The sequence below is a fragment of the Lepidochelys kempii genome, chromosome 12, assembly GCF_965140285.1.
Source record: "Lepidochelys kempii isolate rLepKem1 chromosome 12, rLepKem1.hap1, whole genome shotgun sequence".
NCBI lineage: Eukaryota > Metazoa > Chordata > Testudines > Cheloniidae > Lepidochelys > Lepidochelys kempii.
Window position 1 is genome coordinate 38,633,187 of NC_136391.1, and position 13,123 is coordinate 38,646,309.

Here is a 13,123-nt window from a genome sequence, read left to right on the forward strand (position 1 = left end):
AAAAATTATGTTAAAAGAACATTATTTAGGTTCAAGCTCTGGAAAGTTAGGAAATGCCAGATTTGTGGTTGCCTGGGCAATCTTAATTTTGTCTCCTTGTGTTTCTGCATTATAATACAATATTTAATTACATGATCACATACAATTTTTGCCACAGGACCCCTGCTCCATTCAGTTCCTAGGATGAACACACAATGGGCAAAATTAAAGTTCCACAGGCAGCAGTAAATCTAGTACTTGTAACTTTCAAATGCTTGACTTTGCAACATAATATTATTTTAATGTATTTTAATAAATTGTATATACTGGACTTAACCGCCTCGTGGTGTCTCAGATTGTTTTTGTTAGCAGAGTTTTATGAGGAACAGAAGAGCTTTGATAAAATATATCATTCCCACATACACTCAATATATTACATGTCAGATTGCTCTCAGTTGCTTTATATCTATAGGTGCGGACTCCATGGGTGCTCAGGGGCTCAAGCAGCAACCGAAAAAATAGGGTGTGCTCATTAATCTTTTGAGGGCCCTTGTGCCCAGATCGAAGCCCTGCTCTGCCCTGAAGCCCTGCCCCAAAGCCCCGCCCCTACTCGGTCTCTTCCACCCGGGGCCCCGACTGCCCTGGCATGGGGGTGAAGAGTGGAGAGGAGCTCCCACTGGCAAAAACAAAAGTCAGTGCCTGTGTTTATATCCCTTGTTTCTTGTGCTCAGTTACTCATCCAGTTTCTTTACTTTATTCCGGTAATGTTAACCAAGAGTCAGCAGTAATAGCCCAAAGCCAGCAATTTGTGTCTTTTGATATTGGCTTTTAAGCTTCATAATTGAACTAGAAATATTTGTCTCTCATTAGCTGGCTGCAGAAATATTCTATTCATCTAGTAGTTGCCTAGAGCTGGAATATGAGACAGAGAAAATGAACTTCAAGTGCCATTTGTTTTCAGATAAAATAGATACTTGCTTTCAAAATGTTTTGATTAAAAAATATCAGAGGCAACTTTGGAATATCTTCTCTCTTGTTTTTTTTGCTTTACTCTTTTTCACATAATTAATTTATAAACTAATGAAAAAGGTTATGAACACAAGAAAGCTATGTACTCTGGGCCATAAGTTACAAAGTCTGTAAAAGTAGTTAGCCGTGTTTTGTTAGATATAGATGAGATAAAATGTTTTTGTGGTGTGGGGGAAGAGTGTGATAACTGAGACCCACCTGGAGTTCAGTGCTTGAGTCCAGAAGGGTCTGGATCAAATCTGTCCAAATTCCCATCTTTGCTAGATCCAGGCAGAACAGAGTAAGTTGCTCCTTAGTATCTGTCAGCAGTCTCCAGCTGGAGGATGTAGCTTGGTCAGATATTTCATCAGTTCCTCTTTCAAGGTGTTTTGCTTTTTTGCTAATCCATACAGCTAAAAACGCTCCACCTTTCATAGTCATTAAGAATACCTACTGGCAATTCCATTTGAATAGCTGCTTGAGGCCTGTAGTACCGGAGGCTACAATGAGACCATATTTGTATTTTAAAAACTCCTCTTTTATTGCAAGAAAATGTGATTTGACCTTTCTCCTGACTCTTGCCTTTAAGCAATCTTTGGAAACAAGTTCAACCAGTCTCTTTCTTTCAAAATATTTTGTCAAGGGCCTCATATTCATATGTAACTTTGATGATTTTTTGCTATAACATTTTAAAAGCACTAACAAAATTCTTCACTTTCACAGAAGTATGCTAAACATTTTAGGAATAATAATACATATTACTTATGCATCTTTTAAAAACACACCCGTCTCAGACGATAGGCACATGAGCAAGCAATATTAAATTGAAACATTTCAGATTGGACTTTGATATAATAAACTCTTCCCAGCCCACTGCAAAGTATATTTCAGCTTACTCTTGCCGCCCTAACTCAGTCCCTTCGCATATGCAGCACGACCCCAAAATCAGAAAACTCAATGTTAGACCAGGTTCCATAGTCTTGGACCCTTTGTTGAGAACGTTGTACTGTAAGTCAGCTCCTGTTTAACAAGATACTCTTCAGACATTAACATATTAGCCAGATGAATCAGAATACAGATTTTTTTCAAATGAATATTTATTAAAAATTATAGTTTGCAGTGTTGTTATAGCCATGTTTGTCCCAGGATATTAGAGAAACAAGGTGGGTGAGGTAATACCTTTTATTGGGACCTACTTCTGTTGGTGAGAGACAAGTTTTTGAGCTACACAGAGCTCTTCTTTGATTCAGAACTCCTTATAGCTCAAAAGTGTGTCTCTCACCAGCAGAAGTTGGTCCAATAAAAGATTTTACCTCAACCACCTTTGTGTCTCTATTAACAAGGCCACCTAAAACAACAAAACAAACCCTCTTGGTTTAAGTGAAAACTCCAAAAAAACCTCTTGATTTTAAACTCTTGTTTTTAATAAAAATGAAAAATCGATAACAAAAAGGTGTGAGCAAAGGAGCTAAAGACAGAATTCTTAAGGTCGACCAATTAGGAGTGTCAGTTCAGTCTTAGCCCTTTCTCTTTTTACAAAATCACACATGTGATTCTCTTAGGTACAGTCTCTACGCAAAAGAATAAATGGACACAAATCAGACGTCAAGAATTATAACATTCAAAAACCAGTCGGAGAACACTTCAACCTCCCTGGACACTCAATTACAGACCTAAAAGTGGCAATTCTTCAACAAAAAACCTTGAAAAACAGACTCCAGTGAGAATCTGCAGAACTGGAATTAATTTTCAAACTGGACACCATCAAATTAGGCTTGGAATAAAGACTGGGAGTGGATGGGTCATTACACAAACTAAAAGCTATTTCCCCATGCTAATTTTTCCCCCTGCAGTCACTCACACCTTCTTGTCAACTGTTTGAAATGGGCCATCCTGATTTATCACTACAAAAGTTTTTTTTCTCCTGCTGATAATAGCCCACCTTAATTGATTTGTCTCGTTACAGTTGGTATGGCAACCCCATCTTTTCATGTTTTCGGTGTATATATATATATCTTCCTACTGTATATATATATATATCTTCCTACTGTATTTTCCACTGCATGCATCTGATGAAGTGAGGTTTAGCGCATGAAAGCTTATGCCCAAATAAATTTGTTAGTCTCTAAGGTGCCACAAGTACTCCTCGTTCTTAAGTACTGCTACTCATAGCTAACCAACAGAATCTATAACCTGTTCAAGAATTAAAGCCTTTCTGAAACAGTTCACTTTGTTACAACTGAGTGAATAGCAGGTCTGCAATGGGTAGCAGATTAACATTTTATTAAGATTCATTTCTTTGCCTTTGTATTTTGGTTGTCCATGATGGGTTTTATCTAATGCAATGTCCCAAACTTGGGACACCTCTTGTTCAGGGAAAGACCCTGGCGGGCCGGGCCGGTTTGTTTACCTACCATGTCCGCAGGTTCGGCCGATCGTGGCTCCCACTGGCCGCAATTTGCTGCTCCAGGCCAATGGGGGCTGCGGAAAGCGGCGCGGGCTGAGGGACGTACTGGCCGCCACTTTCCGCAGCCCCCATTGGCCTGGAGCGGGCAAACAAACTGTCCCGGCCCGCTAGGGGCTTTCCCTGAACAAGTGGTGTCCCAGGTTTGGGAAACACTGGTCTAATGAAATAACACCATCCTCATATTCATTTCATTTTTAAATTCCATGAGCCACGCCTTGGCTATTAAACTGTTTTAGCTTCTCCAGTGTTAGATGCTCATTTGGTAAAGCAATATTGTCAGAGTTAAACAACCTAAAATGTAATTATAATGCATTAAAAAAACCACACATTTTTCATTTTGTAACTCTTCTCCATCATAATCCTGTATGTTAGCTCTGCCGAATGAGAATTGCAGCAGTCCCATTTTATTCTACTGGTAATCCAGTAGCCACAAACGTGGAGGGCTAGGTGGTGGTAATCCCATGTCCACTTCATTCTGCCCCTTGTAAGCAGCCAGGGTATTGAAACACATAAACATCCTGCTCTACAAATGCTTTACAGATCTGTATTCTTGTCCGTTCTAATCATCTATCAGCTCACAAACACATAGCCAGAAAGAACAAATTGACAGTAGTCTCAACAAATGGGACTCCTAGAAGTTTGTGGATGAGTTGCCAGCCTTGAATCTGGGTTAACACGATTGGCAACCCTGTCTTTTAGAAGAGCTGATAATGGGAAGAATTACCAGGAGAGCAGTTTACAACAGGAAGGGTCAAATGTAACCATCCTAATGTAACTCCACTGCAGTCAGTGAAGTTAAACCAGGGGTGGGCAAACTACGGCCCCGGGGGCTGCATCTGGACCTTCAGATGTTTTAATCCGCCCTCAAGTTCCCGCCAGGGAGCAGGGTCCGGGGTTTGCCCCGCTTCAGCTGGGGAGCAGGCTCAGAAGTTGGTCCTGCTCTGCGCGTGCTATGGCTCTGCACGGCTCCCGGAAGCATGGGCATGTCCCCCCTCCAACTCCTACGCGTAGGGGCAGCCAGGGGGCTCCGCACGCTACCCCCCGCCCTAAGTGCAGCCCCCACAGCTCCATTTGACCGGGAACCATGGCCAATGAGAGCTGCAGAGCCACGCTTCTGCATAGGAGCTGGAGGGGGGACATGCTGCTTCTTCTGGGAGCTGCTTGTGGTAAGCACTGCCTGGAGCCTGCACCCCTGAGCCACCCCCCTGGACTCCAACTCCCTGCCCCAGCCCCTGATCCTACTCCCACCCTCACCCTCCAAACCCCTCGGTCCCAGTCCAGGGCACCCTCCAAACCCCCAACTCCTCATCCCCACCCCCATCCCAGAGCCCGCACCCTCAACCAGAGCCCTCAGCCCCTCCCACACCCCAACCCCCAATTTCATGAGCATTCATGGCCCGTCATACAATTTCCATATCCAGATGTGGCCCTTGGGCCAAAAAGTTTGCTCACCCCTGTGTTAAACCATAAATGACTTTGCCTTAAAAGCTCAGATACTGGAGTGGGGCATACAGCTGAAGAGGGAACTGTCTGCTCGGGGAGGAGAAGGGGAGGTGTGCATGCACATACAAAGGGGTGACATAAGACTTGATACACTGGATCTCTGCCACCAGAGGATCCTCTTATGCTGCTGGCTATTCTGAAGCTTCTTGAAGGCCAAAATCTGATCGTGCTTCAATACAAAGCAGTCATGGCCCCAGGAGGATCTGGGCCAAAACTTTCAGTGCATGGGAAATTTTGGGTCTGTCAAACTCATGATTGTCTCTTCAGTCACACATAATTCAGCAGCATGATTTGTATCCTTAACATACAGACTGATTACTCTCTCACCCTATGGTTTGGAAGGTCAGGTTAATCGCTTTGTTTTCTTTGGGTGGAAAGCTTGTGCTGTTATCGACCTACGAATAAACAAAAATTCATTTTCAGACATGAGCCCAAATACTTTTTCTTCCTTCTTCAGTTAATAAGCTTATGTTTGAAGCTGAAGTCGAACTGCAAACTGTAGTCAAAATGGGGGAAATATTCTTCACTTTCTCTGTAGTGTAGATGCAGTATTACAATTTTCATACATTTATGCAAAGTACCCACATGGAAGACTTTGTGATCCAACCGTGCTTATATTGTACAGAAAGGTGTTGATGAAGCTGTTAAAACTCAGTGTGAGGATAGAAGGTTTTCCTGCTTCTGTACATCAGTTGTTATAGCCACATCAGCAGTTTCAAGTATGGAACTAAATGTAGCGTCTGGGACTCTAGCTCCCTTTAAATTTTTCTCAATTAAGAAAATATTGAGAACTCACTTTTGTCCTTTTGATTATATAGTTTTAATGGAGCTGGCAGAGGAAATGCAGTGTGCAATTCAAACTGCTCTTAAACTGTCTTACCATCTAGTATTTCATCAACGTCATGCCCATGAACTCTCAAATATTTACCATAAAATAAATTGACTCCATTGTACACTAAACTTATCTTTATGTACAGTAATAAAATTGTTTACAGTGTGTATTGCTTAACTGCAATAACATCATTGCTTGGCAGGAGGGTTTCTGATTGAATTTTTTCTTCGGTGTTGTAGATGATCTACCGCAGTTTCTTTGTAGAGGAGCCTGTTCAGAATCAAACACTCTTGGATTTCTTTTAACTTTCTCCACTTACACGTCTATTCTGAAGTCTGTGATGGATCATCTCTGCCTTTTTTATTAGATGCTTATTTGGATGGTATTCTTTTCAAAAGCTAAATGTACAAATGACTGTTTGAGTACGTGTGAGAGAGACCCCCTCATGTACCTGGGCACATTTTCAGATTTGTGCAGTTACTGCAGTTGTGTGCACAACCTGTACTTTAATGTGTACCATAAGGTACTTTAATAGAATTGCATTTAGTAGTTTGAGATGTCCAAGCATATGAAAACTGCTTTCCCCTCATCAGTTAAGAAATTTCAGACAAGCACACAACTAAAAATCTACTTGTTTTTGAAATCTCATCCTTGCCTTGGATTTAGGCCTCATTGAAGACAAATAAATGCCTTTTACCTGTCTGAAGAATTTTTACTTAGCAGTAACAAAGTTGATAAGTGTATCAAAACATAGCTCTGCTCATTGAAGGCACAAAGCTCCAGATGCAGGCATGCATATGCTTCCTTTGTAATCTACATGGAATGGTGTGCAAGCAGAGAGAGAATAGGTTTCTGGTCTGTTTTATGTTTTGTTCTGTTGCTCAGTAGAGATCCTGAAAACCCCTGTGGGAGCTGTGTCATGTAGCCATTCTGCTGTTTCCTTATACAATGCCTTGATAGCTTAGAAATTCATTTGGAATGTCAGATACTGTAGTTGTGTTTTACATAGTGAAACCCCACTGATTTGTAATGGTTCAAGGAAGTGCATCCATCTGTATGGAACTTGGCTCTACATTCAAAAGGATTCTTTGTAAATAAAGCTTGTAATGGGTATAGAACAGGCCTGCGTGGGCCCCTGCAAAGAACACAGTAAATGTCATAGTAGGCCAGTTCAATTATGTGAACAAAACGACAATATACTTTTACAACAGTGGAAATTAGCACTGTGGCAAATTTTGAACCCAGTACAGAAATATCAAAGGTCATCAAAGGTTCATCCCATACTATTTGCCTTGTTGTAAACATTACTTAAGGCTAACTTTTCCCCTTGCTAGAGAAAAGAGTTGGGTTGCCTCTTGATATTTAAGACCAGGGTAATATTTTCTAATGTACAACATTCAGCAAAAGACCTAGCACAAATCCATGACATATAATCTAGTATGTTGCTAGTCAGAATAATTTTCATACATGTATTCAAAATGCACGTAGGGTTTTGGGAACAGGGAAGGGACCTTAACAGGTGATCGAGTGCTTTCCTCCATGTGAAGGCAGGATTACGTATGCATAGGCCATCCCTGACACAACTTTGTCTGTGGAGGCATGACAGTTTGCACCAGCTGAGGATCTGCTCCATGTGTTTTCCTTACACTTTCTTAAAAAAGTATGTGCTTCCAAGATTGATTGTGCAATGTACAAGAAACTTCTCCTTTTGAACGTTTCATTTGTAGCTTTGAGAGTATATTGAAAAGTGACAAGTACGGGTTTAATATAAATACCTCAAGATGAGTTTGCCATCTGATTCTGGCCTGCCCCCAATAGGGAGGCCCCAAGGAGGAAACCGTTGCATTGAACCATCCTGTGATCCTCAGATCTTTTCTCTCACACTGCACGGGGACACCAGTTCTGCTGTATCTGGCAGATTCCACACTCATGGAGGGTGAGGTGAGATTTGCCCTTTAGGAAGTCCTTTCCAGCTGTCTGTCCGCACACTCAAGCAGGGAAACCCTACACAGTTGTGCTCAGGAGGTTGCAAAGCTAAGGGCTAGGAATTTCCTTAAAACACATTTTGTGGAAAATTTTATCTAAGGGTATGTGTACACGTGGAGGTGGGAGTGTGATTCCCAGCTCTTGCGGATGTATTTGTGCTAGCTCTCTTCAAGCTAGCGTGCTAGAAATAGCAGTATAGCCGAGGTAGCCTGGGCAGCAGCAAATCGTGGCGCAGAGTTTTGGTGCCGGCTAAAAACCCATCTGAGCCCCATGGGCATGGCTAGCCTGTGTCGCCACTTGCCATTACCGTGGCTACACTGCTATTTTTAGCATGCTAGCTTGATTACAGTTAGCACGACTATGTCTACACAAATTGGGAATCACACCCTTAGCTCCAAGTGTAGATATAACATAAGTCTCTCACAAATCTGGGAAAGTTTCCTGTTCACCATGGGCAAGTATGTCCGTCAAGGCCTGCTTGCTGCTGTTGACTTTTAAAGTCCAGTTATTGGCTTGCTATATATACATACAACATTAGCTACAGATGCCATGAGATGTTCAACAGTTTTCACCCCTATAGTGTTTTAGAATTATTCTTCAGTGTGTTATCCTAGCATTTGAAAATATATAGGGGATTGCTGAAGGTTTTTGCTCTGGGTATGAAAGGAAGGAGGAGGCATTTTTAAGTTAATCTTTCCCAAAGTCGTTCTGCTACTTATCTCCTCCCTGCGTTATTGACTTCTCTGTGTAGTTGCTATTCTACATTGAGTGTATGATCTAGTTTCTACGTCAGACCCATGGGATTGATCTCATTACCACTCTATGAAAATTGGTATGTGACAGCTGATTTCAAAAGGTCATGTGTGCTGAGCTCTCTCTCTCAGCGTATGCTTGGAATTTTCAAAATATTTTTGAATTGTTGTGACTTTTGTTACATCCAGTTCATACAAGTAATGAAAATAAAAACTGGATCTAGTAGAGGTCATGAGTTACGTAAACTCATATAAAGTGAAGTTTGGAGTCCTTGCATTTTTATTGCTGTCACAGTTACAACAAGATGTAACCAATTAATTTTCTTCGGGAAGACTTTGGTACATAGGGATAAGATTTGATCCTAGAAATGCTGTCTTATTTGGAAGGAAAGGAAAATGTGTCAAAAATCAGACTTTCCTGGTCCACATCAGACTGCAAACTTAGGGCTAAAATCTACCACTGTTATTCACAGAGAGTAATAATTCACTCCTCCAATAGGCCAAATGATTTCAGTGGCGTAGTTTATGGAGAGAGCATGGTACTTATGTCAAGTAACGGTGGCAGAATCTAGCCCTTCATATTTATTGATTGATTGATTAAGTCCAAAATTGTGTTGTGGTTTTCTACACAGATTTAGCATGTTCTGTGTTATATATGAAGGAAAAATGCTTTCTGTTACCACATGCTATATGGAATCTTCATATTAATAGCATCTTGGCATTTTACATTCCCAAGGCAGTCCCAGAAACCATCTGAGAGCTGCAAATCTGGTTCATAAATACTGTAATTTGTATCAGGACCAGATTTTATCAAGTCCAAATGTTTTTATTTCCAAAATGTTGAATCTATTTTAAGTCTTTATACAAATCTGTAAGAATAGCCCGCCATTCAAGGCCAAATTCGAGGTGATATGTAAAGAGCGTACTGTAAGTTACTATGTGGGTTCTATGTCAATTTTAAATTAAAGTTATTTACACATCAAGGAAGAAAGCGTAAGTTACATCAATTTAGGCTTCCTTAGACTTCCCTCATACCACTTTACATATCACCTCCGAATTTGGCCTTGGGATAATTTCTATATATAGACATATGTTACACTTACTGATAACATTATCAGGTTCCTGCATTTATCATTTTGAAGGCTACACGTTGTGAATCATTCATTTCTGCCTATCAAACGTGAGATTGTGTGTATATGCCAGAGAAGTCTATAGATTCAGTTTTATAAGTTCAATACCTGCTGTTTAGTTCACAGTTTTTCCGTATATGCTTCAATATGCTTAGATTCCTCATAATTAAACTTTTATCAGACATTTGTTCTTCCCACAGTCTGAATGGAAAAAAGTTTCATTCTGGCAGGACAAAAGATTGTCTAACAGCCTGGGGAATGTTACTACAACACACTTTTTTTTTAATCATGAGAAAAACACTCTTTAAATATGTGTGTTATAAAAAGCTTGTGTTCTCGTTGCAATAGTAAAACAAATTAAACATTTTAAAAGCAGGCTGTTTATGCTGCTCTTGTGAGTTTCAGTTTTCGTCTTGGATTGTTTGGCCACACACATGCATGAGGTATAGTTTTGAGTGTGATTTTTTTTTTCAGTTCCTTCTCATTGATATGACCTTTTTGTATGTGGGTAAAATCCTGGTCAGGTTCAACTTAATACGTACAAGTATTCCTGAACAAAAAAAGTGCTTATTGCATTTAATTTTAGGTTATGCACTAGATTTACATGATCCCAGCTGGGTATTAAACTGTGTTACAGAACTGGCAGTATGTTGGGGAAAACCAGATGTGTACTCTAAGAAAACAATAGTTTCAGGTCCAGAGTCTTCATAGAAGTCTGCTTCAAATTCACACCCCATGTTGTTCTCCTTTTCCCTGAAAGAAATTGAATTTTATTCAAAAATGTGGGGGGTGGTGGTTGTTTTTTTAAGTCCAAATGATGATTAGAAAGTTTAACATGCATGCAAATGTTATCTGAATATTGCTTCAGAAAGAAAAGAACTTTGGTTGGCCCAGTGGCTCAGCTGGTAGCGAAATGTCTTGCTCTGTGGGAGACCCTGTTTTAAGTTCAACCACAGGCCAGCAATGGCGTGAAGCTCCACATAGGTGAAGCTCTCAGATCAGCAGCAACGAAGAGATGAACTGTGAGATTGCATTATGGACGGACGTTTCCTATTGACAGGCCACAGAGTAGTCATCAAGCTTGGTTTCCACTGCAGAGGAAAATAAATATAAAAGGTAAATGAGCAAATGGCAGCCCCATTCAAACTGTGTCATATGCTTGGGAAATAAGTGTGTCCTTGATAATAGGCACATGGTTGGAGTCAAATCTGATGAACAAGGGAGAACCAATGCTCAGCTATCTGGGCCAGCTGTTTTCTACCCCATAAAGAAAGAGAGAGAAGAATTGTAAATTGTGAATGTGTTTCCTAAATATGTTTACAATGAATTGAAGTAGTTTTCTAAGATATGCTGGAGGCAAAGTGCGTAAACAATTTATTTCTGCTCTTTTGTATTTAAAGCTTATGTACAGCTAGGTTTCAGTTATCAGTAATGTTACAAATGCCTTACCATTAATTTTAGAACTTCATGGTATAGGCTTATATTGCAGGCAAGCCACAAAACAAACCTGAAAACCCCACCTCAACAAAGATTTCTCTTATTTTCTCGTCATGAAATGTAACTGGGTCTCAACACAGATTTTTAATGGTTTGTATAATTCTTTCATGTCAGATTATTGGCTCCAAGTCGAGGAAACTTGATTAAAAAAAAATGAAAACATCCATTTAATAACCAAGCCCTTCATTTTCAGAAATGGGTAAATATCATCTGTGTAACTGTAACATTTAGAACTTGACATATTCAAACAACCTTACTTTTTGTTAGGATTCATTCTGATTTTATTACTCTAAATAAGAAAGCGTATGTTTGCATCATTACAAAGGCTGGTGTGAAAGAAGCATCAATTCACAGGCTACTCTAGGGTATAATAAACATTTGTCCTGCTATTGCAGTGTCTAAAGGGAAAGCAGATGTGAAATAAAATTCCTGAGCAAGGTTCTCTCCCTGATGGAGAAATTGAATGGAAGTGATAAGGTCCTACCTGAAGAGCAATGTGTGTGTGCTCAGTGAAATCTGAATGGAGTTCAGAGGTTCTAATAAACAGAGAGCAGTGATTCACACTAGCCTTAAGGCGCCATTAAATCCCTCGGGGCGGAGAAAAGCTTCTATAGAAATTACCATTAATACAAGGGGGAACATCCAACTTAAATCAGTGTTTCAAAATTCACTTACTTCAAAACTGCTGTATTTAGATTATTTTTGATGTTCTGAATTTTAAAATGGTAATTTTATTGTAGTGAAATGTACATGGTCAGTTTATTGTAATGAAATACTATTTTCAAATACACACATTTTATATACCCATATATAAATAAAATGTAGGTATTTGCAATATAATCTTAGGGTTTTTTTGCCACCATTGCAAATTGAGTACATTTTCATTGAGCTGTTTACAGTGATACCTTTGTTTTTTTCTTGAGTAGTTACAGATAATTTAGGACCCATCAATGTGTGTAAATAAATAGTTAATTTGGATTACATAGGATTTATTAGCATGAATTTTACTATCGGGCAGTAATCAAGATTAGAGCCAGAGTTAAGCATATAAAGTGTGTCTTCTATGGAACCTTTGTTTTGTCCTATTAGTATTGAAAACCGGCTTAACCTCCCACTTCTATTTCTGAATTACTGGGTTCAATTTCCCCTTTATTTATTCTTCCATTGATCTCTTATAGTCTGCTCTATACGTGTTTTGAGGTATTTTTGCCAGATATTCTTCATTCCATAGGCCATTTGATAAGTGTTTATTTCTGGATTACATTCTGCTACCCTGTACATAGGATCTTAGATTTGTGTTTCCCTTTTTCTCTGAGGATAGACTCAGAACTGTAGCTTTTCTGCTTGCACAAACTGACATTTGTTTTCAACTTTGAGTGCTTTGAAGGTCCAAGAATTTAAGGGCCTCCTGTTTCTGTATAAACTGAGACAGATTGGATCTTTGTAACTGAGAGAATTGAGTTTTGGTCACCCTTAAATCCATTTTACTAAGACCATAACTGTGCCTTGGGTAGAAATAATTCAACCAGTGACCATATGTCCCGTTTTTGGGGACTTTTTCTTACATAGGCGCCTATCACCCTCCACCCTCTGTCCCGTTTTTTCATAGTTGCTATCTGGTAACCCTAACTGTAACAAATGTTTCTCTGAATGGTTACATGGAATCCTTCTCTTTTGCGTTTATAGGGTAGAGGTTGGGGCCTTCTAGAATGTGACCTTGGCCACAAGAATCTCAGTACCATATTTTAGGATATTTTGTTAGGCTTGGTCTTTTTGTAGTCAGGTACCCGTTCAAGTTTTAACTAATGTGATTTAATTCAGAACACAGTAATCTGAATTGTTAGATTTAATGAGCAGAAAACATAATTTTTTAATTGTAAATAGCTCATGAAATTCAGATCCACCACACTAGTTTCTAGGCACTGTGGAATAATTCCACTTTCTTCACCCTTCGCTGCAAATCATGTTT

The 13,123-nt window shown here is 39.7% G+C and overlaps 1 protein-coding gene across 6 annotated transcripts in view; it reads left to right on the top strand.

The window, feature by feature from the left end:
• Positions 1-13,123, top strand: part of BANP (BTG3 associated nuclear protein) — a 244,584-nt gene that overhangs the window by 196,354 nt on the left and 35,107 nt on the right. Inside the window, exon 13 of one of the 6 annotated variants that reach the window (XM_073308166.2) lies at positions 452-648. The exons of the other annotated variants lie outside the window; for them this stretch is intronic. Within the exon in view, the coding sequence (XP_073164267.1) occupies positions 452-523 (72 nt within the window). The 3' untranslated portion in view covers positions 524-648. Of the gene's footprint in view, positions 1-451; positions 649-13,123 lie in introns of those variants that run through there. 6 annotated transcript variants of the gene reach the window in all.